Genomic DNA, 27,619 nt, shown 5'->3' with positions numbered 1-27,619 from the left:
TTTCTTATGAGAGAGAAGAGGGCAGTATAGGAGCGGTTTTAAAGTCAGAGAGTGTAGTCCAAAATGGGAGACAGGGGAAGAGAATATGGAAACCATGTTCCAGAGGCTCACATTGAGAAGAGGACCCACACTTAGGCTTCATGCTGTCATCTGGTGCAGAACTTTCTGTCAAAGATGCTTTGGCTATTTTTCTTTCAATACAAAAAGTTTTGTAAACAATAAAACCCCAAAAGAACATGAAGACCGACATCCTATTTACACAGCTAGGCCGCCTAGCAGTCACCGACTCTGACAGTGAAGTCCTACAAAGGCCAGACGAACACATCAACTAGGGGGGACAGCATTTGGGGGCGACGAGAAACCAGGATCAGACACACACACACCACCCAATGTGTTCTATTGCATTTGCCCCGTTTCAACACAGTGAGGTAGGTTTGCGGTGATCTCACAGCATGTAAACGAAACCCCCCTTTTTCTCCCGTTAGCTACCAGCCCTATTACACTGCAGCAGGGCAGGACACTTGCTACAGAAGCCCACACACTCCTAGAGTCTCTCCGGAAGCCAAGATTGTGAAAGGCTAAGGATTCGAGCCCTTCTTTCATGTCCCCACCCCTAAAAAGCAGTGTGGGATAAGGATGTTGGTCCTAACCAGAACTCAGTGGCAGGACACAGCCTAGCACAAATGAGGCCCCAGGTTCAATCCCAGTATCCAAAATCAACCAACCAAACAAAAAAACCTCATCCTTATAAATTTGCATTAAAAAAAAAAAACCCAACACTCAAGCATACATACTCGCACCCTGCTGTGTATGGCCGGGTAGACTAATCTGGTGAAGGGTGGATTTGGGATGGAAAATTACTCTTGTGCCTTCCACCTGGCCCAGCCTTTTGAGGTCTCTGAACCAGCTTTTCCTGTTTAGACTAATTTCCTATCTTTTGCCAAAATCTGAGACCAAGTCATGTGCAGCTTAATTGCATCCTAGCCTCCTGCGAAACATTTTAAGATGGACAGAGGTTTAAGGACTATATGGCAGAAAAGCCGTCTGTAACTGGCAAAAATGAGGTAGTTCAATAGGCTGTGCATTCCAAATGGTTGGTCTCCATGGTAATCGAAACAAAAAGTGTTCCTGCTGTGCAGACCTGGAGCTGCCGGCGGACTTATCCCTGAGATTGCTCGTGTACCTGAGAACACAGTGCAGGAATGAGGGCCTTAGATTAAAATATACAAAAATACAAACCGATTATTTATATTAAGAAAAAAAAATAAAACGCACAAGATACGTCATTCGCACACAGATAGTGCAGTTGGCATCCTGGAGAAAGTGGGACCCAAGGTGCAGTTACCCAAGGGAGTAAATAAATTAAAAATCACATTGGCCTGTGAAAGAGCTGGGAGTGAGGTAGAACAGCAGGTTATCCCCAACCCTCTTTGTTGCCATCACAACCCACTGCCAGATACCCCCGTTCCTAGCACCGCACCCCAGGAAGGGGTTGAGTAAGCAGGATGTGAGAAAAACAAAACAAAACAAAACAAAACAAAAAACCCTTGCCTGGCTCCCAAGAGTCCCTCCCACAGAGTGTAGTAGCTGGAGGGTTAGGTTCATTAATGTGGTATTACACTTGCTTCACACCCTGTCTTGCAAGGGAAATATCACACAGCCTTCTACAGAAGAACCTTCCTATCCCAGCCACTTTCAAAAAACATGTCATTTTGGGTTAAAGCCTCGGCTAAAAGCATGCAGGTTCTAGGGTGGTTCCCCACAAACCTTCACTTGCCGTTAGATAAAGCATGGTTGGCGTTTCCACCGCCTCCCCCTTCCCCCACCAAGGGAAGACAGGGCGATACTGGGAACCCCGGCCTGAGATACATGGCAGTGCCAGCTACCCGCAACCCACCCTATCCCCACTTTCTCCACTCTGCCCAATTGATGCCTCCTTAAACTCCCCGATAGCAAAAGAATAGCCCCCCCCCCGCTCCCGTGCCTCAATTCTGGGCTTCTGGGAGCAGGGCAGGGCTGTGGATCTCTTCCTCTTCCTCCCGGAAGTAGGCAGGCTTTCCCTGAGACGTGGGGGCCTGCTGGGCCTTCAGTGGACAGGAGGCCACCATGTGGTTGATGCTTTGGCAGAAGTGGCACTTCTTGGGCTGGGGCGGCAGCTTGCATTCCTTGGCATGATGGTCCAGACCACCACAGTTATAGCACCTGGCACAAGACAGAATGGTAAAGGTGAGGGAAACATGGGAAGAAGTTTGAAGCCCCTTAAGGGATGACACCCTCATCCATGTTCATCACTGTAACCACCTTTCTCTTTATTATGCCCTTTCTAGATCTATCCGATGACCTTCAGATGACCTTCAGGCTCACATCAGCTGTGACACACAACTTGATGGGTGGGTGAGCCCTCCCCTGGGTCCCACTGAACCATCTCTTCAGCCCTAGTTTTTATTTTCATTTTGGGACAAGGTTTCATTATATAGTCCCGCCTTGCCTTCAACTGGTGGCAGTCCTTTTTTGTCCCTGGTCCCAAGTCCTGCATGTTCCACCAGACCTGGCTAAGGAAAGGATTTTTTCCTTTCCTTTGGTGACAGGGTCTCTCTGTATATTCTTGGCTGTCTTGGAACTCACTCTGTAGACCAGGCTGGTCTCCAACTCAGAGATCCACCTGCCACTGCCTCTGTTGGGATTAAAGGCATGCGCCATCACCACCAAGCTAAGAGTTTCTAAAGCCAAATTAATATTACCTCTTTAGAGCTAAGAGGTTTTAAGCCCCATAGGAAAAACGCAGACAGTAAGCAATTGGCGAGCTGGTAAGGAAACACATATGTAACATCTTATACCGTTGCTCACGTACATATCCATGGTAGCCTTTGCTTCTAATTCAGTATGGACAGGCAGCGTCACTCCTAGCAACAGAAGCTAGTCCGAGGACAAAGGGAGTTGCAAGCAACCACTGACTGCATGGCCGAAGCTTAAATTCACTGGTAGCTGGGTTGAGGTGGGACCTGAGGCAGCACCATCCTGAGCAACTTCTACAAGCCACCTTCTGGGCCATACCTGTCTCCTTTGGATCTTCGTTTCTGTGTGTTCTTCCCCTTTGGCCGCCGCTCACTCCCAATACAGAACACTCCACCAGGGCCAGTGACTCGGATGGATTCCAGACCCTTGGCCGACTTCTTAAAGGTGAACTCTACGGCCTCCCCTTCCTTGAGGCTTCGGAAACCCTCCATGTGCAGCTTACTCTGGCAAAGGGAAACGCAAGATTTTACCGTAAGACAAAACTGCAAACATTTACCTGTTCCGTGAGACAGGAACCCATTTCACAGATGAGAAAACAGCCCATGCCTGTCACCCAATCGTAGGGTCACCATAAGAACAGCAAACAATCGCCTCCACTCTTAGGAAATACACATTAAGATACTTAAACAGAAACATACTTAATGCTGTATTTATGGTTACTAAGGAGGCTTGTTTGTGGTGGCACAAGGCTTTAATCCCAGCACTTGGGAGACAGACGCAGATGGATCTCTGAGGTCGAGGTTAACCTTACCCATGCATCAGGATGAGTTCCAGGTCAGCCAGGACCATAGTGAGGCCCTGTCTCTCCCCTCCACACACAGAACCCCGCCAATAAAACATAAACAAACAAACAAAAAACACAGAGAGATAAAAGGATACAGTAAAGAGGGCAAAATGTTAAAGAATCCGGGGGAAAGACTGAGAGAATGTGACTATTCCTATAAATTTGAAATCATGAAAATGTTGCGGAAAACTGGTGTCAGTTTCAGGGCAAGGATTAAGATGGAATGCCATGAAGAGACTCCAGGAACGTGTGGAGAAGCTGAGAGGCCTGGAACTCTTATCTGCTGACCAGGCTGACCCTAACTCAGATCTACCTGCCTCTGCCTCCCAATTGCTGGAATTAGAGGCATTCACCACCACCCCACCACTGTCCAGCTCAAAATATATCTGGAGGAATTAAATACCTATTTGGTAAGAAAAAGAATGGCAAGCCAGCATTATTGACACAGCACTAATCTCAAGGCTCAGGAGGGAGGTTCAAACAGGAGGAAGGCAGGTTCAAGGCCAGCATGGTTTCAAAACAGAGAAACAAAGCCGGGCGGTGGTGGCGCACGCCTTTAATCCCAGCACTCGGGAGGCAGAGGCAGGTGGATCTCTGTATCTCTGTGAGTTCGAGACCAGCCTGGTCTACAAGAGCTAGTTCCAGGACAGGCTCCAAAACCACAGAGAAACCCTGTCTCGATAAAAGCAAAAACAAAAAGCAAAAAACAGAGAAACAAAAAGTCAGATACAATCAGACAAATCTACAAGAAGCTACTACTTGGGGGAAAACTAAACACTAGTATACCAGGTATGGTGCCACCTACCTCTAACCACCCCCACAATGCCAGCACTCAGGAGGCCTGGACAGAAAGCACTGCTGGAGACCAGCCTGGGCTGCACAGCTTCTTCAAGGTCATCTTAAAAAGGAAGCTGGCAGGGTGTGGTTCAGTGGGTAAAGCCAGTTGCTGCCAAGCCTGAAAATTTAGTAAGCTCAGTCTCTGGGACCCATGAGATGAAAGGACAGACATGATCTGACCTCCACATGTGGCATGTGTACTATATACACCCAGGCATACAGGAATTTAAAAAATACAAAAGCCAATAGGTTTTGTTGTTTGTGCCACATTTTGGTACCCCATCTGGGTACATTTTTGGATGAATTAATGAAGAAGTATGGGTTTCTGGTTTTTGAGACAGGGTCTCACTATGCTGTTCATACTGGCCTCAAATTCATGATTCTCCTGCCTCAACCTCCAAGTGCCATGATTCCACATGGATTCCATGGCAATGAGTAAGATTTTTATCTTTTGACACCTGTGTTGCCCAAACTGCTCTCAGATTTGTCAGCTCCAAAGTCTCCTGCCTCTTGAACAGCTGGGGCCACGTGTGCACACCCAGCAACCCGGTCAACTACTTGATTGGGAATGATGATCACATCCGAAATAAAGACTTAGAGCAGTTTGCAGAGTCCAGCTCCTTTAAAAAGGAGCTCGAAGCCCCATGCTCACAGACCAGACAGCACTGTTTATTAGTTCAGGAGGTAGCACTTCCCAGAACAGGCTCTACACAGCGGGAACTAGAGTAAGCAGTTCAGTGTGTAATTACGTCAAAAGGTCCTCATCTAGAACACAGGACTCAATGGTAGAGTGTGTTCATATAGCAGTCAGTGGCTCTCACTTCCCCAAGAGAAAAAAATGCTTGGTAGTGCATTCCTTTGATCCCAGCAGAGGCAGTGTATCTAAGGCCAGCCTGATCTACACAGATGGTTATCTAGAGACCCTCTTGCCAACACACAAACACACACAGAAAAAGCACATGAGCTCAGAGAAACAAAGGGACTGCTGTGCCCCTAGCCAGGACCATCAGAGCATTAACGAGGTCCACTGGTATTCTAGGTGGTAGAATATGTCACACTATGACTCTAGGAAAATAAGCGAGAAAAAAGAAACTATTAGCCAAGTGGGGCACAAATTCCTCCATCACTCTAACTTTTGGGATTCTTTTTTTTTTTTGGGGGGGGGGGGTTGTTTTTCAAACAGATTTCTCTGTGTAGCCCTGGCTGTCCTTGAACTCAGAGATCTGCCTGCCTCTGCTAAAGCTGTTCCTCACCAGTATCCGACCTAGCTTTTGTTTTAATTTAGTTGATAGTACACAAACCAGACCTCCATCAAGGGTGTTGGTGAAGAAGAGCATAGACTTGAGCACCATACCCATTCTCCAGGCTCAATGAGGTCTTAAGTGTCCTCAGCAAAATAGGTAAGTCCTGGTTTCTCCTTTTTTTCTTTTTTTTTTTTTTTTGGTTTTTCGAGACAGGGTTTCTCTGTAGCTTTGGTGCCCGACCCGGAACTAGCTCTGTAGACCAGGCTGGCCTCTGCCTCCCAGTGATCCGCCTGCCTCTGCCTCCCGAGTGCTGGGATTAAAGGCGTGCGCCACCACCGCCCGGCTTTTCTTTCTTTTTAAGACAGGATCTCACTATGTAGCCTTGACTGGTCTAGAACTCACTATGTAGACCTGTCTACCTAGAACTCAGAGATCTGCTTGTCTTTTTTAAAAAAATATTTATTTATTATGTATACAATATTCTGTCTATATGCATGCCTACAGGCCAGAAGACTGCACTAAACCTCATTACAGATGGTTGTGAGCCACTATGTGGTTGCCGGGAATTGAACTCAGGACCTTTGGAAGAGCAGGCAATGCCTTCTCTCCAGCCCGATCTGCTTGTTTTTTAAGTGTTTATCCTGCTAAGTAGTCCAGGCTGGCCTTGAACTGGAGATCTTTCACCTCAGCCTCCTGAATGCTGGAATTAACAGGTTAGGCCCAGAGTAGACATCATAAAGCAAGCAGGCCATTTCAACCTAAACAAAGTCCAGATTCTGAAGGGCATGGACTTAGTAAGCTTGCATTAAATAATCATGACTATTTGTAATTATTGCATCACAGAAGATACATTCTTTCACTTTTTATAAAGGGTTCTTGGGATTGAACCAAAATCATACACATGCTAAGCATACTCCACCCGGGTCTCTCCTAGAGTTTCACACCCACAGGAATAGCAGGGATGGTGACTTCCTAACCCCCTGCCTCAATCTAATATGAGCAAGGGGGAAAAAAAAAAAGGAAATAAAAGTATTACAATGTTCAATAGGACCCACCTCTCAGCCCCCACTGCACAGAAACCACCCAAAAACCAAGAGGAGCTAGCGAGGGAGGTACTTGGGGAGCCAGACCAACACACTGCCTTCTCCCCGGGCGGGCGATTCCAGCTGTGATTCAGCTGGTTAAGAATTGAGTTTAGGAGCTTGTTCCCTCCTTCCTCATTTATAAAATGGAGTATACCCGGGAACTCAAAACAAAACAAAACCCAACCCAGCCCCTCTCTGAGATCCAGTTTAGGGAGAACAACACCTCCCTCTTCTACCCACTCTTAAGACTTGTGAGACCAAGGGGGGGGGGCAGTATAAATGGTGAGGCAATGAGACTGACTAACCCCCTCAGCTCCTCCTCCACCACTAGAGATCTGCTTAAGACTGCCCCTGCAAGCACCTCAACGTAAAGGCTAGGCAGGATTTAAACTGGTGGTCTCCAGGGGTGGCTGCCCATCCCCCCTCCCCCCACTCCTTTCTAAAACATAGTTTGAATTCTTCCCTTATCAGATAGGTAAATCAGTGTGCAGCCCCACCAAGCCAGACTCCCAGGGCCAGCATCTAAAAGGAGCCTGAAAATTCTCCTTCCACCCCCAACCACACACAAAGCAGGGCCCCGCCTCTCTCCCCTTCCCCTCAAAAAAGGAAAAAAAAAAAAAAAGCAAAGGCCCTGGGGGGGAGGGGCATGGCCTGAGTTCCCCCAATAGAGCCCAGCCCCAGGGAACAAAGGGTTGACACTGGTTGGTTCTGGTGGTCGGATTCCTGGAGTTCCAAGGCACGGATCCCCCTAGGATGGCTCTCTCCCACCCTCCCCCACGTTCAAATCGGACCAGTTCCTTCCTTCCTCTACACCGTGGTTGGGGTGAGAGGAATGGCTTCAGAACATCTCCAGTCAGACCTCAGGAAGGGGAAGTTTGCTAGTCAACTAACAGCCATCTTCTCTCTGCGCCCCCCCCCCCAGCACCCTCCCTGTACCTCCAGGATGGACTAATAAAGAGGACACTTCCCCTAGGGCGCCTTCTGTCAAATCCTTCCCTCAGCGGATAAATATTTCAAGGGGAAGAGGGCCAGGAATCCCCATTTTCCTTTCTCCAACCTGTTGGAGTTAGTCATGTGGGCAGCCTGGTGGTGGGGGAGTTACAGCATTTCCTCCCCTGATGCTGCTCCTTTCGGTTACACACTTCCTGACTTCTCCTTCTGTCCTGAGGAACACCCACCGCCCCCACATCAAATACCCCACTCAAGTATCAACACCTGACTAAACCCACATATACCGTGTCATCTAAGAAATGTGGGCCAAAAAAAGTAAGGAAGCAAAGGGTCGGATTGAGCTGTGACTCTCCTGTCTCTTGTGGCTTGCACAAACCATTTCATTCTGCTTCTTTGTGGGAGACTTTGCAAGAGAATTTGACCCAACTTTGGTCCCAGTTGACCAGGACCAAAAGAAGGGTTTCTCTCCTCTTCTCCAGAACCTTGGGACATTCCAGGTTTGGGTGACCCTATGCATGTCTCTAACCAAAATACACATCAATGCTCACTTTAGGTGAGCAGGGTGCTAAACACTCCTGTCAAAATCATGCGGCATTACAACCAGAAGATTCATAAATGCCTTGAAGGTTAGCGACGCGCTTAAGCGGAGAAATCTGACTGGAAACCCTAACAAAGTGAGGAGACTAGCCCAGTATGTATTTGGGAGAGCCAGCCAGAGGGAGTGCCTGGGACAGAAGTTCCAAGGAAGAACTACAGATAAAAATAAGCTCCTTGATCATAATATCAAGAAAGGACAAGTGTTGGTTGGGCTGGCTGCCACGAGCCTGGTCTTGCTGGGTAGCAAGGTCCAATAAAGGCAAGTCGGACATCTTTTCTTCTAGCTGTGCTTTTAAACTCCTAAATGCCTTTCAATTGAAAGATTCAACACCGTGGTGACACTCTGGTGTCAAGGCTTCACCCAAGCCTCGCAGGTAGAGGCACAGAGCTTGTTCTAAGGTTAGCTGCCATTCACCTCTGCTCAGCAGCCCAGAACAAATAAATGCTCCTCCGCAGCTCTCCACCAGATGGGGTATCAGCCTGCGCGAGGCTCTGAATGGAGGGACTGTCAGCACCTACACCTCAGCTCCCTCCTCATGGTGGTTTTTCCTGGTCCTTCCATTCCTCAAGAGACTGGAGATGCAAGGACAGCGAGCTCTCTTCCCATCCAACCCCGATCCTCGGCTGTCAGCAAGGAGTGCAGGGTGCGAATGGGAATGAAAAGCTTCCTGAAGTTTATGCCAAAACCACAGAAGAAAAAGCCATCATACTGGTTTCTAACAGCAACACGAAACCATGCTTAAAAGGTCTGTACCATTATGAATGTTTCCTGCTGAAACCTCCCAGGCTTGGACTACACAGGCTTGCTCTTCATGCAGATGTAAGTTCTCAAAAAAAAAAAAAAAAAAAAAAAAAGGAAAGTTTGAGCTGAGCCCTGGCTGTGTGTGTGCCTTACACCTGGAAACCACTGACAGTGCAGGCAGCAACCTCACCATTAACAAGGCAGACAGTTGCCATATTGGAAGCTTTGCCTGGGACGGTGGCAAAGCATCATCCAGGCTGTTCTCTGGAGGCATGCCGCCTCAAAGAGAACACCAAAATATTTGAAGATGCAAAAATAACACACGGGCTTCTTTAAACCAACTCTACAAAAACCCGTATTTTTAAGCCACCTTTCCCCACTGACATAGGAATGACAGGGAGTGTTCCTGGGCTTGAATCCAAGATGATCTTAATGAAGCCAAAGTTGTGGGGTTTGGAGTTGTAAACTGTCAACATGTACCCCACAAATACGGCACACTATATGGTGCCAAGCCATCTTAATCAGCCCAGAAAGAAAGCAGCCTCATCTACCTACCACCTTCCCTGTCTCCTCTGGTGAAGACACTTTGTCTACGCCTGTTCCTCCAGGGTCCTCTCAAGACCCCTCATCTGTTTTCATTTCTATAGTCATTCATTTAGATCAAGAACACAGTATAAAAGTCACCTAGACAGTCAAGTTCTTCTCTTGACAGGACACTCACAATGGTCAGTCCATGCAATGTTATAAACCAGGAAGGCAAGATCCTACACACTGTCCCACAACCCCACTATGGTATCCTAGCCTCAGGCTATTCTCTGCCGTCCCTCAGGTATGTGATGTAGGTCAAAGTCATTGTGGCTTAAGCAGTTTTAGCTTCAATTTCTGTGTCAATGTTGAATTTTTGTCCAAAACCAACTTAGTTCATTATAGTCTTCACCTGGGCCAGATGGTAGTTGTGCACACCCACATCTGGAGATACATAGGTAGGAGGATCGAGGCAAGCCTATGCTACAAAAGAGCCTGCCTTAGCAAAAAACTATGTTCTGAAAAGCTGCTGAAAACCAATACTTCCTACAAATCTTGGTGGCCTACATTTTGAGCCACAGGAAACCAGACTTAAACCAAAACTTAAAGTGGTCAGCAACTTCCCAACCATTTTTGACGACTATCTTGCTGTTTCTCAACTAGAAGTTATTCTGCCTTCCAAGAGATATCTGACATAAGATATGGAGACTAGTCTAATCAATTCCTGACATAGATTTCAAGATCTAAAGAGACCTATGGCTGAACCTAATGGGTATCAGAGAAACCTGTGTCATAGCCCCTGATCTGCCTGCTCTTTTACTGGAAACAGGATGAGGTATATGCAGATCAGAGACAGAGAAGGCCAAGGCAAAGAAAGGAGTGTCACCAAACTATAGGTCAGCTTGGCTAAAGTGACTCCCAGGCCTGCCTGTACTACAGTGTAAGCTGCTGTCCCAAAATATAAGAATGTTTGGTATGTGGATCAGCACGAGGGCAGTCTCTAACAGGGTGCTGAGAACCTATCACCTCACTCTTGGAAGGGTTGATCCTGAGCCCCTCCCTTTCCATGGCATGACAAATGTCATCTTGAGTTTCTTTCTTCCCTTCCACCCCATCACCAGAACAAAAAGTTCCATTAAACACTTCTTCCTCTGCCTCGTGTACACTCTCCTGAAGTAAACAAGCTTCAGAGATTACCTGTATCTACAACATTCCTCCAGCATGGATAACTCGGGTCACCAGCCTAAATTATGGCAGAGTGTGGGACCAGCCCAAGCAACAGCAGGCTCAGGCTGCGGTAAAACACCAATTACAGTGAGGGAGAGTGGAGGTTAGGGAGGAACTTCTTCAAATATGGGTGCCAGCAAGGAGCCGGGGCCTTTAGTCCCAACATCCAGGAGGCAGAGGCAGGCAGATAGAGTTAGAAGCCAGCCTGATCTACAGAACAAAGTCCAGGCCAGCCACAGTTAAAGACAGTGAAATTCTGTACCCTCCCCCCTCCCCCAAAAAAAGGAGGAGAAAGAAAATACAGAAAACCAAACACACAAAAACTTCAAATTTGGGCTGATGGACATAGCTCTCCAGGCTGCTCTGTACTGACTGCTTTTCCCCCGGGACAATGCTCCAGAGTCCCTCTTGCTATGATTCTAAGGCCAAGTCTGAGGCACACTACCAAGGAGCCTTAGCCTTTGGAAGGAGTCAAGAAAGCTTTGCACCTCCTTTATATCCCAGCCTCCCCAAATTGGGAAAGCTGTCCAGCCCATCTCCAGACCAAGAGAGATCTGAATCTCTGTGATCTGATAAACGGGAGAGTGGGGGCGGCTTGCCACCCGCGGAGGAGGGCCATTCAAAGAGGGTTCCTGCAATAAAGTGATTTAATAGATCTAAAGAGGCCAATTCCCTTCTCTCTCACAATTACTTCCTGGGAGTTATCATTCACATATGTAAATGAGATGGGGGCACAAAGCCACCACCCAGAAACCTGCAGTGTGGTGGTAGTGATGGGGGGTGGTATTTCAAGGAAGTAGCTAAAGGTACCGCTGTAGGTCCCTTAAACACATGTTCCAGAAGCCCAGCGACCCTAGCACACCACCAGCGGAGCAGAGAGCTGGTCCCAAAATTCCTTCAACCCAAATCTAGTTTCCCCCCCATCAACCTCCTGACTGGAGGGCAATGCTCAGTCTTCACTGCAGCCTCCAACCAGTCAGTCCAGCATCTCCTTCCCCACCCCTCCCCCTCAAGAACGCCATCCCTCAGGCTCCAACTCTTAATCCCCACATCCTCCTTCCCCTCCCCCACAGCTCCTAAAGCTAACCTCCCTGAAGTAACCCCTCCCTGCCCGGACCGGGTGTCAAGCTTCAGGGCCAAGGATTAGCAATTTCTTCCCTCCTGGTCCAGCCTTAACCACGAACGTGGGAGGCAGGGTAGCAGGAACCTCCTAACCATCGAGGCTCGGGGAGCTCTTGAACAACGTCGGATGCTGAGAGATAAAGGCGAGTAAGGAAGAGAACCTGGAGACTCTACTATTGCCTTCCTTATTTAGGGTTAGGAATGTTAGGGACAGCAATCAATGGCTGTCTGGGGCCATAAATGCCAAACTGAGGAGAACAGGACAAGAGGCCAGCCTCCTTCCACGGCCTGCCCCTCGACACTGAATTTCACTCCCCACTGCGCTGCCCTTCTTTAACTGAGAACTTGGGATTGCACCGACCCAAGTCTCCTTCCTAGACTGGCCCAGCCAGGAATGAAGGCTTCGGCTAACGTTTTCCTTCCTGGCAGGACCTGGTGGACAGCAGAGGTGCCTGCCAGTTCTGAACCGTAACCAGCCTTCTAGGGGAGCTTTTCAGCCACACGCTCATCCTTCCGGGATCTGCCAAACCTATTCTGGCCACAGGACCTGGCTTTTTAGGTGGCTACCTGACTGAGGTCTGCACTTAAAACAGGGGAAGAGCCTGACTTCGCAGGTTCATGCTCGTGGGTAGGGTGGCAAATTAGCCACACTCCCTTTGCCCTGTGAACGACATTCAGACCTTCAGAACTCAAGGCGCTAGCGCCCGATTCAGGCCCTGCATGTGCTTCCCTGGTTGGCCTGCTCGCCCTCCCCCACCGGCAAGCACAATACAACCTTAGTTTCTGCCACATGGGGTCACCTCCCTGCCCCCTGCTCCCTTCCCAGGGGAAAGAGGTAATAGACACGTGGTAAGCCGGAGGGGTTCCCGGAAGGGGGCGGGGAGGGGGTGCTGGTAATCAGTGGTGCCTCCTCCTTGCTCCACCGTAGTTACTCGAAACTCAAAATTGGGGTGTCCCGGCAGATAAGGACGCACAATGAGTGTCCTTTATCGCCTCCAATCCAACAGGAGCGGCCATCAGCCAAGCCCATACATATAACATCCAGTTTTTCTTTTTCCTAGCAAAGTTACCAGAATCAGTCTCACCTGGTGCACAAAGACGTCCACCGGGGGGTCGAGCGCGACCCCGGCGCGGGCGGTCATGGACAGGAAGCCGAACCCCATGCGCACGTTGAACCACTTACAGATGCCGGCCCCGTGCAGCAGCTGCGGCTCGTCTGCCGCCCGAGCCGCGTCAGCCGGCGCCTCCTCGGGCGCCTTCTCCGCTGCCTTGGCGCAGCCACCTGGAGACAGGGAGAGCCAGGTGATCAGCTGGGGGCCAAGCCATCGCAGGGCCCCTCTCTGGGACCCGTCTGGGAGATCTCGGTGTTGAGCCCGCGGATAGACACCCAGGAGGAGGCAGCTACCAAACAGCTGCTAAGAAGAAACCTGTCCAGGCTGCCTCCCCAAGGTTACACCGAGGATGCTGAAGCCCCGAAAGTTTTGCATGTCTTCCCACATGTTGCCCGTGCACACGCGGCGGGACAGGCCCCTCCTCTTCTCTCCCTCCGCCCCCACAGACTCGGCGCGCAAGCCACTGGAACACCAGGGTTCCCTGCTCCAGAGATGGCCCCAAGAAGCAGGAGGCCGCAGGGACTTGGGGTCCCGCGGGCAAGTCCGTGGGACACTTTCCCACCTCCCTTCTATTTAGCTCTTGGGCGCCCTGCACCCTAAGGTGTGCCCGCTGAATCGTAAGCTCGAACCTGCAAACTGCTGGTTGGACACCGAGCCCATGGTCGTCGGCTGAGCCCGTGGCCCCGGGCCCCAGGTCGGGCGGCTGCTGGCCCCAGAGAAGTCCGGAGGCAAAGGGGTGGTTCGGAGAAGAGGCTGCTACATCTTCCCCCGCACAATAGCGGTGGGAGGGCCCACGGCTTTTCAAAGGCTCCCAAATTCTAAAAGACAATGACCCAACCCCCCGCGGGCAGCCCCCTCCCCTCCCCTCTCTTATTACCCCTCCCTTTCCCTCCGGCTCTGGCTCCCGCCCTCCCCCACTGCTCTGGTCTCTGACACCTCTGGGGTGTCCCTTCCCAGAACCTTGAGATTTGACACCCCCTCCACGTACGCATATCTGGACACGGGGGTCTTTTGCCCTAGGAGTCTTTAGTACCCCTGAATTTAGGATACTGCACTTTGAGGACTCAGTGCGGGTACCTAAAGCAGACACAGGTGGGGGACCTGGGGGGGTAGTAGTTTTATAACCACGTGACCACACACACAGGTGGGGGACGGGGGGAGTTTTATAACCACGTGACCACACACACTTCCCCCCCCCCAACCCTCCCCCCCTCCCCGGCAGATAATTATACATTCCAGAGAGTTGGGGGAGGGAGGTGTGAGCCTGTTGGCGCTGTCCAATCAGAAACACAAACCACCTGTCAAGGGAGAAATGGATGAGCCCTCCCCCAGCCCCTCCGCGCCCCTCCCCCCTTCCCCCTCAGGCCTCTGAGCTGACCCGGCTGCTTGGCGCTGACCTGCTCTCACCCCCCACCCCCGTGTGCTTAGATAGACCTGGAATTCTGGGCACTAGGAAGCCAGGGTATGGGTGCAGGGAGGCGGCAGGAGACCCCACAGAGCTGATCTCTCTTGACCTAGGCGCTGCCTCAAACTCAGCCTGCCTCTGACTATAACTAGAAGTCTCCAAGTCTCAACATCAGTTCCTCTGGGTTTGTCCCAATCAGAAACAAGCTGCTAGTTGATTTGTGCAGAGAATCCTTTGCTTCCTTCCGAGCCTGCATCTAAAGTTGGTTCTAGGTAGAGAGCTTCCTGGGAGAGCATGGGGGAAAGCCTGGAAGAGTGTCCTCTGTGATAGCTGCCTCCTCATCCTGTCCAGCGCGTCCCGTCATGTCCCTTCCCTTGCTGGCAGAGGGTAATATATTGTAGGTGGAGGCCTTCCTCCAGTACCCGGGACACTCTGCTTCCCAGACCCTCCTGCTCTCAGTCACCTTCCTAAATTGCAGTCCCCTCCGGGTAGCGTGGCTGGTGGAAGGACTGGATAGGGAGGTTTCTCATTTGAAGAGGTAAACTCCCTACTAGAAGATAAAGAGGGTGGACCGGGGGGTGGCCACTGCCCTGGTCAGAGATGGACAATGGCCCGGGGCTCAGTGCACGGCCCTGGCCCTGCCCCTTCACTTCCGGTGCTCAGTTCAAACTGGACAATGCCAGCTCCGGTCAGTTCCCCTCCCCCACAGCTACAACCCATTTAAAGGGACAGAGCCTGCTTTCAGGGGCATCCGCTTACCCTGAATTCAGGCTTCTCCATGAATGTGTAGAATCTCTTGTGGTTCACAAGCTGCAGCTGTGCGCGTGTTGGTGCACACTCATGGGCACGTGTGCATCTGAGAACGAGAAAAAAGATAATGGAAGATAGGGAGGGGAATCAGTGACTATGAAGAATATTTTCCTCTTCCCTAGGAAGTGCTTTGCACGAGACTGAAGTTTTGAGCGTAAAATGTATGAGATAGGACTTTGGAGGATTAAAAAAAAAAAAGACTCTGGTGAGCCTTCTGTTACTTAGCTAAAAAAAACATAAGTATCATTAACAGTGCCCTATTCCCAATGGGACTGGTAAATCATTCCGGAGTGTAACAACCGAAGCCCTCTATTTGCATAGCCCGCTCCCGTGAAGCAGCACCTTTACGATAGCTACTCCCTGTACCTCTTCTCCTGAACTTCAGAAGTCGGTGGCTGAGATCTTCTGAAGGGATGTAGAAAAACGAGGTGAGCGCTCAGGTTTCTCGGTGACACCAACGTGGTTGGGTTCCCCCCCGCAGGCTCGATCAGTTGCTCTGTCCAGGGTCCTGAGGGAGTCTGTGGCTCTGTCCTTGGTGCTGAAAACGCTTCCCCGTTTCCTGCCCTGAGAACTTCCTTTGTTCTCGTCTCCAAGTCCTTCCCAGAAAGCCTGAATGTCCCCCTGGCACACATGAGGCAAATAGAATCTTTATTTTTTCTTTTTCTTTTTTTTCTCCAAACAGAGTTTCTCTGTTTAATAGCTCAAGTTGTCCTGGAACTCATTCTGTAGACCAGGCTGGCCTCAAACTCACAGAGATTCGCCTGCCTCTGCCTCCCGAGTGCTGGGAAAGGTATGCACCACCACCGCCTGACTTTATTTTTGCTTTTTATTAAAACAAGGCCTTGCTGCATGGCACATGCTGGACTCAATCATATTGAAATTCACCTGCCTCTGCCTCCTTAGAACTGGGATTACAGGTGTGTGTCACCTTGCCTGGCTCAATCTTTCTTTTACATTTTATTTTATTATGTTTGTATTTATGTGTATTTATATGCCATGCATGTACTGCTGCCCTTAGAAGCCAAAAGAGGATGTTGGATTCCCAGGAGCTGAAATTACAGGTAGTTGTGTGTCACAAATGTGGGTTCTGGGAACCAAATTAAGGTCCTCTGGAAGAATAATCCGTGCTCTTAACCATGGAGCCTTCTCTCCAGCCCTGAATATTTCTTGAATACTGAAGAGGAAATTTCTAGAAGTAAGTGATTCTGTTAGAGCATTGCAGGCATTGCAAGCTCACCTTTAGGAAAAAACAATGTTCAAGCCAACTCACATGATCTTAAAGAAAGATATTATCTTTGAATATAATAGTTTATTTACTAATAATTTTAAGTTAGTTTCATTATTGAAAAGTACCTTTTGTTTTTCAGTTTTGGTTTTGAATTTGTTTTTTGTTTGTTTGTTTTTGAGCCAGGGTTCCCTGTGTAACTGCCCTGACTCTCCGGAACTCTTTCTGTAGACCAGGCTGGCCTTGAACTCACAGAGATCTGCCTGCCTCTGCCCCCTAAATGCTGGGACCAGAGTTGTGCTCCATCACCACCTGGCTGAAAAGCACTTTTTTTAAATTATTGTTTTGAAGCAGTGGTGTTCCTTGCAGCCCAGGCTGGCCTCAGGCAGACTGTATAGCCACAAAAAACTCTGGAGTCCTAATTCTCTGCCTGCATCTCCCACATGCTGAGATTTCAGTCATGCACCACCACACCTACCTTTATGCTTTCCTGAGAGCACAGGTGCATTGACATTGCCCGTTTTTGTTACAACTCTGTGATCTGGGGCAACTTTCTTACTCTCTGTGTGCCTCGGCGTCCTGCCCTGCCTGGGGGAGATATTTAGATGCTCAGAGAGACGTTGTGAGAATGAAGGGCAGGGACTAGGTATTCCAAGGGAATGTTTTCATAATAGTACCTTGTTGGGGAATATTGTTTTCAGGTGTGTGTGACTTTGTTTACATTGCACTTAACTGTGAAGCTGTGATTCTTTGCCTGTCTAAAATACCTGATGATCCAATAGCACGGCAGAAGCAAGGACAGGCGGAGCTAGCAGGCAGAGAGTATAAAAAGAGAAATGAGGAAGGGAAAGAGGAGCAAACAAGAGAACAAGGAGGGGAGGATAACAGGGACCAGCCTCCCAGCTACACAGTAAGCCACAGAGAAAGAAGTACAGAAAGGTATACAGAAATAGAGAAAGATAAAAGTCCAGAGGCAAAAGGTAGACAGGATAATTTAAGTGGGCAAAAAAAACAAGCCAAGCTAAGGCTTGTCAATCATAACTAAGAATAAGCCTCTGTGTGTGATTTATTTGGGAGCTGGGTGGCGGGTCCCCCAAAAAGCAAAAGAGTAAAACATCATACAACAGTACCTGTCATGTGTTTTTTAATTCCTTAAGTCATTGCTATTATAATGGGGGTGCCGCTCAGTTGGGAGATGCACAGGGCCCTGAGTTTGAGCCCTAGAGCCAAGGCCTGGGCTTGATACACAGGCCCTCATAAAATTGGGCATGGGGGCTGAAGAGATGCCTGCTCTTCCGGAGGACTGGAGTTCGATTCCCAGCACCTACAGGATGATTCACAGCCATCTCTAACTGCAGTCCCAGGGGATCCAACACCCCCTTCTGGCATTTGCATCTCACACTCATGTCAATCTTCCTGCCTCAGCATCCTGAATGCTAGGATTACATGTATGAGCCAACACACCCAGCCTGAATAGGTTTGAATTGAAATAAGATACATCATCAAAATAGTCCTAATCCTCATTTTACTCAGCTATCTTTGTAAGTTCTCTTCCCAGAACAGCTGAGTGGAAAGCCCTGGCCATCTACTAACACAAATGATACTGTGCCCTCAAAAAAAAAAAAAAACTATTCCCCCAATATGTCCCATAAGATACCTCTCCCACCAGCTGTGCACACACACACACACACACACGTGTGTGCGAGTGCACTTGTGCATATCTCTAAATCTCAGTACCTCTGAGACAGGGAGGCAGAACACACATACAAATGCATGTGTACATATCTGTAAATCTCAGTACCTCTGAGAGGGAGGCAGAATTTGAAGCTCAAGGCCAGCCTGGGCTACATGAGAACAGTGTCTCAAAAGGACAAAACAAAACAGGAAAAGATGCCAGCTCCTTAGAACCTTTGATGCATCGCCCCATCGTTTAAAACAGACCAGTGAGGCGGGAGGTACAGGGCAGTGCCTATGAGCACGTGCAGAACTCTAAGCTTGGTCCCCAGGACCACATAAGCCTGGTATGGTGGTGCATGTGTTATTTAACAGTTTCCTCCCAGATCAAAACATTCCACTTCTGCAGGGGAGCTCCTGAAACAGGAAGGTAAACAACTAAAAGAAATGCTTCAAGAATGCCCTGAAACTGACTAGATTCACCAAGCCTCTCCCTGCTCCAGTAAACAAAGAAGCAAAGAAGTCTCTGAGGCCAGACAGCTGCCTGGGAGAAGCAGAAACCGGTCAGCTCTCTGCAAGAGATTTAGACCAACAGAGCCCCTTGGAAAGGATACTCTCCAACCTGCTGAGCTGCCTGCAGGCTGCACGGTGTGCTCCAGGTCCCCCAGTTTTGTGAGCTGTCAGCCATGCTATGATGGGCCTTGGTGATGCGGCTGTCATTCAGTCATTTCTGCCCCTGTAAGTGACCCCTCACCTGTAGTCCTCATATAAGTAACCCCAGTAAAACTCGTTGGTTCACCAAGTTGACTTTGGTGAGCTGTGGGGATATCTGTACTTCGGTTCATCATGGTCTCCCTATCTGGGATGAGTAGACGAGTGTGTTGTGTCTTTCCAGAAAAAGTTTTCTCACACAGGAGTATTCCGTGACCCCAGTGCTGTGAACACGAAGACGGGGTCAGGAGTTCAAGGTCATCATTTGCTGTATTTGAGAACTTGACATTAAAAAACAGCCCAGTTAAAGTATTATCCAGAAAGCAGTGTATTACTTACGTTTCCTGTGTAGTGTGACAACGCTCTGTGTTTCATCAAGAAAGAGGTCTAGAAGATGGCTCAACTGCCACCCAGCCTACTGATTTGAGCTTGATTGCTGGGACCCACAAGGGCAAAGGAGAGGGCTAAGTTGCAAAAGTTATCTTCTGATGTCCACATATGTACTATGGCACACATGCACCCATGTACATACATATGTGCGTACACTGAAAAGAAAAAAATGTAATTGTTATTTTAAAATGAGAAGTCGGGTGTGGCGGCACTCACCTTCAGTCCCAGCATTCAGGAGGCAGAGGCAGGTCTCTGTGCGTCTGAGGCCAGCCTGGGTGAGTTTCAGAACAGACAGGACTGTAGAAAGAAACCTTGTCTCAAAAGACAAAAAAAAAAAAAAAATTAAAAAATTAACAGTGGAAGCTGGGCGGTGGTGGCACACGCCTTTAATCCCAGCACCGGGAAAGCAGAGGCAGGGATCTCTGTGAGTTCAAGGCCAGCCTGGTCTACTGGAGCTAGTTCCAGGACAGGCTCCAAAGCTACAGAGAAACCCTGTCTCAAAAAACAATAAATAGATAGATAGATAGATAGATAGATAGATAGATAGATAGATAGATAGACAGATAGATAATCGCCAGTGGAGGGTATGGAAGTACACATCTTTAATCCCAGCACTCAGGAGGCAGAGGCAGGTGGATCTCTGTGAATTCAAGGTTAGCCTGGTCTACAAAATGAATTGCAGGACAGCCAGGGCCAGTAGTGAGGCCCTGTCTCAAAAGTAAAAAGCAGTGAAGAGGCCATCAGGAATGTTTAGTAGGTAAATCACCTGCTGTCCAGCCTGATGACCTAATATCAATCCTCAAGACCCACGTGGCAGACAGAATTAACACCTGCAAGTTGTCCTGTGACCTTCACATGGGTGCCACAGCATTGCTGAACACAAAGACACACATACATGCACACGCACAGGCACACACACTTGTGCACACAGTGTAAAATGTCATTAGAAGGGAACGTGATGTGTGCAGTTCATCAGCTGACTCACCTAACAGATACTTATTGAGCGTCTACTTTGTACCAGGTGGTACTGTGTGAAATGCTGGGGGCACAGCAGGGAGCAGAGAGGTCAAATTCCTGTTCTCGGTCCATCCCTTTCTAGACAAAGGCAGACAGCAAGCGTGGGTTGATATAGGGTGCACGTACCTCCAGCCTGTGCATCCCTGAGATCTCGAGAGACTATCACAGGTGTTTGTTTATTTTTTGAGTCAGGGTCTCACTATGTAAACCAAGTTGGCCTTGAACTGAGAGATCCCACCTGCCTCTGCCTCCTGAGTGCTGGGATAAAGGGGAGCCACCATGCTCAGCCAAAGACCAGCTTTATTCTTTAAGACTGAAATGAGAGTTGGATTCAGTGGTGACAGATGTGTCTTCCAGAACTGAAATCCTGCAGCCCTGTGTGTGTGTGTGTGTGTGTGTGTGTGTGTGTGTGTGTGTGTGTGTGTGTGAAGAGAGACTCCATTGCTAACTCTAATGAGAAACAATCTGTCCTCGCCCCATGCTGTCAACCCCATCCCATTGCAGGGGCCAGTGCTTCCTACATCCATCAGGGCTGTACACCTCTCCCCTCGCAGGCCTGTTGAGTTAGCAGGAGGACTAGCCAGGGGACTTTCATCTGCTCCCCATGCTGGTCCTGCTTCACAGAGCAAGACGCCAGGCACTTGCTTTCACCAATAATGGCTTCATTAGATTGAAAGGAGACGAAAGTGACCTCAATGAAATAGACTTCCTGACCCCAGCTGACCTCTGACCCTCACCCTGACAGCCTCTAAATCTTCTCTTTCTGACACGGCCCCCACAAGAGAAGATGATGAGCACGTATGTGATAGCCGTCTGTCTGTCCAACGTCGGTCCCTCTCCAGGTTGCCTCTGAAGCAGAGCTTCTGATACCCAGCTGGGCTTAGCTAGTTGCTGCTGCTTTCATGGGTCCTCACCCCGATTCTAGTCCGGACGTGGGGTGGGGGGAGGGTTGTCCCAGCCCATCCAGCTGTCATTCACATGGTGTCCATTTGTCTGTATCCAGTGGGTGTCATGTACCGCAGAGGCAGGAGGCAGGGTGACTAGCCGAGGACTGTCATTTCCTAGGTGCTCTTTTGACCTGCTCTCCCCTGATCGGGAGACTATGTCATACGCCCATGCTCACTGTCTGTCCTCAGCAGCCCAAACGTGACCCCCATCGTACTAGACAAGACACAGCCTCAACTTAAGGATCACAAAAGAAGATACTCCTCTCTATCAAAGTAGATAAAGTAGTTAACGCACAGTATTAATAATCAATTTGTGTGGGAAGAATTGTAATAAAAGAGATACCGTGACCAAGCCACTCCATTCCTTTAGGCCGCCTCTCTGAACCATTTCTTTGGAGGAGACTTCCGTATCTCTAAATAATACACATGGATGTCTATTCCTTGATTTATTGGCTTTAGCTCTTCCCTATTGATTTCCTGTTATGATGGATGAGAACTTACCCCTACAGGGCCCTTTCCCCTTCCTCCCAAGTACAGATAAATCACCATTTCCAGCTAAATTGGTAACTGATGTTTATGTTGTCATGACTATGGAAATGCCCCACAGTGCCTTACCAAGATGCTCCTCTCCTTTTTCGGCTTGGCATCTTCTTTTCCCTCGACTTTCTAGCTGCCACCTTTTCCACTGATGGACCCTAACTTACTCTCATTTTCTTTGGCTAAGCCCTCCCTTCTGCAGCCTGTCCCTGTTCCTCTTCCTGCCTATTCTCTGGCTTGCTTCCCCGTGGTCATCCTGGGGTCCCTCATTGATTTTCAGGTTAGAACTCATGTTTTTGGGTATTTTCAGTTTTCTTGGCTGGCCTCACACTCAGAGATTCCCCTCCTGAGTACTGGGATTAAAGCCACAATGTCGCCATACTCAGCTTTCTGGCTCATACATGAACAGGTTTTGGGTTCAGCATCAAAGAGAATATTCTCTAGTAAGTACCCTAGAAAAAGTTTATACTGGAGTAGGCTGGGGTGATGGAGTCGGGCAGTGGTGGCGCTCGCCTTTGATCCCAGCATTCGGGAGGCAGAGGCAGGCACATCTCCCTCCATGAGTTCAAGGCCAGCCTGGTCTACAGAGCAAGTTCCAGGACAGGCAGGCACCAAAGCCAGAGAAACCCTGCCTCACAAAACAAAACAAAATAAAAAAGAACCTGGGTTTTCTCTGTGAGTTAGAAGCCAGCCTGGTCTACTGAGTGAGTTCCAGGATAGGCTCCAAAGCTATAGAAAGACCCTGTCTCGAAAGCAAACAAACAAACACAAACAAACAAACAAAAACCCGAGTTTGACTCCCAGCACTCACGTAGAAGCCAGGCATCTCAGCATCTGGCTGCAAACCCAATCGATAGTGAGGGTGTGTGGAGGAGCATGCAGATCCCCGGTGTTCTCTGGGGAGGCATTTTCTCAACTGAAGTTTCTCTTCCCAGAAGACTCTAGCTTGTGACAAGTTGGGGGGAAAAAGGAAAATTATGGACTTTTTTCTTTCTTCTTTCTTCTTTTAACCATCTGTGATTGGAGAAGGATCACAGAGAAAACAAAGGCATAATGCTATAACACTGCCCACGTTTCCCTTCCGCCTCTACTGAGTGTTAGAGGCGCTGTGAGATTCTGTACACAGATGCCCTGCCCCTGTTCTGCCTGGAGGAAGAGAGTGGAATGAAGATGGTCACACTCCAAGGTCCATGGAACCAAGACTTTCGGATCTCTTGAAGGCCGTCCCTCCTGTCCCCATAGGCTCAGCTTGATGCCCACTGTTATCTACAGACTCCTAGCTGACTGCTGCTGAGATCTGGTCCATCCAGGGATAGTGACAGGGAAAGTTGCTTCTCCCATGGAATTGAATCTGGTCTCTGAAGAAGACCCATGAGCATCTTTAGGATGAGTCTTCTGTGAAGACTGGGGTTGGGGAGGAGGCTTTGTGTCCTCAAACATGTTTCTCGTTGTTGTTATTGTTGTTGTTTTTATTTAATAGTCTCCAGTCAGAATGAAACAGCTCCTGTCTCGGTGACCCCTAGCCTCTTGCTATAGGTCACATACGATGATTTCATACTATTTTGTGTCGTGATGATTTCATACTATTTTGTGTCGTGCTTTTTTAACCACAAAGTGGCTTCCCATTTCTTGTTTCCTTGGGTCCTAGACACTCAGGCTGTTGGAAGAGGAGGGGCATGCATCTCTGTCCCAGATCAAAGCCTTACTTCCAACCCTCAACTCCTTGGCCTCCCTCTCGCTTCGACCATAAGTAATATTCTCGGACTTAGACACCATGGCTGTCTCTTTCTGGTGTTTCCCTGTAATCTGGTCTCTGCATGGAGAACCATTTCATAGACTTTCAGTTTGTTGATTACTATTGTTATTTTATTAGAGTCTCACAAAGCCCAGGATGGCTTTTAACTTTCAGTGTAGCTAAAAAAAACCGTTGGATTTCTGATCCTCCTGCCTCAGTCTTCCAACATATACCATGCTCGGTATCACTATGTTTTTGTTGTTTTTTTCTCTCTCTTCCTTCCTTCTCCCTGCTCTTCTCTTGCAATGGCTAGCGTGTAACTCAGTGTCTAGGACAGGCTGCCCTTAAAAGCACAGAAACTCACCTGCCTCTGCCTCCCAAGTGCTGTGGTTAAATGCAAGTGCCACTACTTCCAGCTTCTTTGTGAAAAAATTAGATTTACTCTCTGGGAGTTCGAGACCAGCCTGATCTACAAGAGCTAGTTCCGGGACGGGCACCAAAGCTACAGAGAAACCCTGTCTCGAAAAACCAAAAAAAATCCCAGCACTTGGGAGGCAGAGGCAGGTGGATCTCTGTGAGTTCGAGACCAGCCTGGTCTACAGAGCTAGTTCCAGGACAGGCTCCAAAACCACAGAGAAACCCTGTCTCGAAAAACCAAAAAAAAAAAAAATTAGATTTACTATATTTTATGAGTATTGCCTGCATGTATGTCTGTGTGCCACGTTCATGCCTGGCATCTTTGGAGGTCAGGAGAGGGTATCAGACCTGAGAACTGAGGGAAGCTCGTGGGCCACTAAGTGAGTGCTGGAAACTGAGCCCAGGTTTGATCATCTACAGGAGCAACAAATGCTCTTGATGGCGAAGCCGCCTCTCTAGCCCATCTGTCTGACTTTTGAGACAGAGGCACTCTACAACCCAGGTTGCAATAAAATAAAATTTATTTTATTAACTTACCATAATTATTAGTGTGTGTGTGACGTAGGGACGTGCATGTAGAAGTCAGAGGAGAACTTTTGGAAGACAGTTCTGGGCACTGAACTCAGGTCACGAGGCTTTGCGCAGTAACTGCTTTAACCAGCCGGGCCGTCTCACTGGCTCTGCGTCACCCTTCTAAGTGCTAGGGTCACAGGCATGAGCCACCGTACCTGGCCACGCTTCATCTTTCTTAATTCTTTTTTTTAAAAAATATTTATTTATTTATTATGTATACAATATTCTGTGTGTATGCCTGCAAACCAATAGAGGGCACCAGACCCCCTTACAGATGGTTGTGAGCCACCATGTGGTTGCTGGGAATTGAACTCAGGACCTTTGGAAGAGCAGGCAATGCTCTTAACCTCTGAGCCATCTCTTTCTTAATCCTTCCTTCCTTCCTTCCTTCCTTCCTTCCTTCCTTCCTTCCTTCCTTCCTTCCTCCTTTCCTTCCTTTCTTTCTTTCTTCTTTCTTTTTAAGACAGGATTTTTCTGTATAGCCTTGGCTGTCCTAGAACTCGTTCTGTAGACCAGGTGGTCTTGAACTCACAGAGATCCACCTGCCCTGCCTTCCAAGTGCTGGCATTAAAGGTGTGTGCTGGCCTCAGTCCATTCCTTAGGCTTCAACACAGCTGTCACTTCATCCATTCAGGAATCGCTTTGCCCCACCCCTCACCTATCCAACACCCTTGCCCACTGTTCTTTTAGTACTGTGCATGTCAAGACTGGCATAATTCCTTGTTAAGTGTTTACAGTGTTTGCTAAGTGAATTTGCCTCTGTTCCCACAGTTAATAATGGCCAAAATTAGGACCTACATTTTTAATTGCAATAATAATAATTTTCATGTTATTATTATTTTGATTTTTCAAGACAGTGTTTCGCTGTAGCTTTGGGTCCTGTCCTGGAACTAGCTCTGTAGACCAGGCTGGCCTCAAACTCACAGATATCCACTTGCCTCTGCCTCCCAAGTGCTGGGATTAAAGGTGTGTGCAACCACCACCCGGCTCTAATAATTCTTTTTTGCTATCTCCTAATTTAACCTCTTTTATTGTCTCAACTCCTGTCTGCCTTCCTTAGAATCAGATGTGGGCTGAGGAGGATGGCTCAGCAGATAAAGGTGCTTGCGGCTAAGCCCAAAGACCCGAGTTCGATCCCTAGCACCCAGTGGTGGCGAGAACTTACTCCTTCAAGTTGTCCTTTGATCTCTGCGTGCAATCTAGAAAGTGAGTTACCTCCCCCACTCACACATAAACAATAAATAAATAATATAATTTAAGAAAGAATCGGATCTTTTATCTGCATATCTGCAAGGGATCTTAAAGTTACAGGATCGATCCCTTCATTTTATAGCTGAGAGCACTGAGCTCCTAAGGGTCCGCTAGCTTGCCAAAAGCCAGAGCCGCTTGCTCTGTGCCCCCCTGAGGCTGAGTTTGGAGCTTTCTCTATCATCCATGCTTTTGCGACCTCAAAGTGTGTTCTAGCTCCTTATCTCACTGGATTCTAGGTAACAGGAAATCATGGATTTCCAGGGCTTTGTCCTTCGGGGTGAGGGAGCAGTAAATTAATCCCTGTAAGTCTAGCTTTTTGTTCCCTAGACACCCCAAAGTCCAGATAGCCAAAGTCTGTTGTGCGACCCTGCCCCAGGATGGGGTTAACGAGGGTGTGTGTAAGAACATGGGGAGTTGGGGAGTCAGACCAGGTGCAGCCTGTAATCATTGTCTTGGGGTCCCTCCAATCCCCCAGAGTGGCAACACATTCGTGCCCTGCCCTGACCTGAGGGGCCAGAGGTCACTAACCTGGGCTTTGGCATCAGCCCCCTTTAGCTCTCCAGTGACCACAGGGTACTCAAAAGAACTCACAGGACTCTGGGTCATTAAATAAACGGCTCTCCTCCCCTCCCCAGTTCCACTTGGAGGCGTACCTGGGGGGCGGGGGAGCTAGGCCAGGGGAACCTTAGGGAGAGACACGGTGTGGTTCTTTCTGCTGTCCTTACTGCTGGAGAAGTGACCTCTATCTCCCCTTGACCCCGCCCCCGTCGTCTTCCACTGCCTGCCTTCCTCCTGTTCCTCCTGGGGGTATTAGAAGGCTAAGCTGACTTGGGTAGAAAACAGTATCTGGCAACTCCCCATTCACTTTTGTCTAAGTAGCTCATCTCATGAGTCTTTAGCCATTGCGCCCCCCGCCCCCCCGCCGCCAACGCCCATGTGCCGTGGGTTCCTATGATTCTGCCAGATTTTCGGTATTTCCGACTTTCGTTATTCTTCTCAGTAGGTTCTTGTTTCGGAAAGAAACAAAACACTACACCCCCAACCCTAACCAACTTCACACCCCTGTATCTCCCCCACCCCCATCCCAGTGCCTTAACCAATCACTCTGATTGATTGATTAGGGAGGAGAGAGAGAGGATCGATGAGGAATCTGGTCCTATTCTTATTCAAAGCTAAAGGCCCAGGAGGAGGGGATATTAATTGTAGATAGGATTGGATGGAGGTCACTGGAGCTGGGGCCAGTGTAGCTTGCACTGTGGGGGAGGGTGGGGGATAAAAGCCAAACTATTGGGAGTCAGCACTAGACAGATAGCAAGAAGGTCGGGAGGAGAGTGATCGTGGAGTTGAAGTGGGGGAACAGGCCTAAGTCTGGAATCTGGCCGCGAGATGAGGGTTCCTAAGACTGCGCCTCCCAGTTTAGTGAGACTCTTCTGGGCTCCTGGCACTCTGTGTCCAGCAGGGGGCGCTCCTTCCCCACGTGGCTCCTTTCCTTAGCCACCAATTCCTTTGTTCATTCATTCATTTGAAAATGTTTGCGTGCCACTGTGTGCCAGTCACTGTGCGCCAGATCCAGTGCGCGGACTGGAAAAACACAAGCTGAAAAGACACAAAGTTCCAGACCTCATGGCTCGTGCAGGGTAGGATGACAGCGAATGGCTAAGCATCGCGATTTAATGTCAGGGATAGGGAACTACACAAAGCTCCTGAGAAATGGAGACTTAACAAATCTCTCTCTCTTGACCAGATGGAAAGTAGTCAAGAAGATGGTGGTAATGATGAAGATGAAGATGATGTGATTGTGTGTGGAGACTGGGGCAGGCTGAAGAAACAGTTTGCAAGGACCCGGACGCAGGAAAGATTTGGGACCCCTGTGTGTAGGCTAAAAGATGGCCCAGTAGGGGAAAT

The 27,619-nt window shown here is 48.8% G+C and overlaps 1 protein-coding gene across 1 annotated transcript; it reads right to left on the bottom strand.

Annotated features, from left to right (window-relative positions):
* Window positions 1-1,985: 1,985 nt before the first annotated feature.
* On the bottom strand, window positions 1,986-13,682 carry Lin28a (lin-28 homolog A). Its single transcript, XM_057785350.1, has 4 exons — window positions 13,652-13,682; window positions 12,996-13,192; window positions 3,055-3,239; window positions 1,986-2,202 (listed from the first exon to the last, which is right to left on the bottom strand). The coding sequence occupies exons 1-4, from the start codon at window positions 13,680-13,682 to the stop codon at window positions 1,986-1,988; spliced, it is 630 nt and encodes a 209-aa protein (XP_057641333.1).
* Between the last annotated feature and the right edge of the window lie 13,937 nt (window positions 13,683-27,619).

This window comes from Chionomys nivalis, chromosome 11 (genome assembly GCF_950005125.1).
Source record: "Chionomys nivalis chromosome 11, mChiNiv1.1, whole genome shotgun sequence".
NCBI classification, from domain to species: Eukaryota; Metazoa; Chordata; class Mammalia; order Rodentia; family Cricetidae; genus Chionomys; species Chionomys nivalis.
Note: the sequence above shows the minus strand (reverse complement) of the source record. Positions and strands in the feature narration are given on the sequence as shown.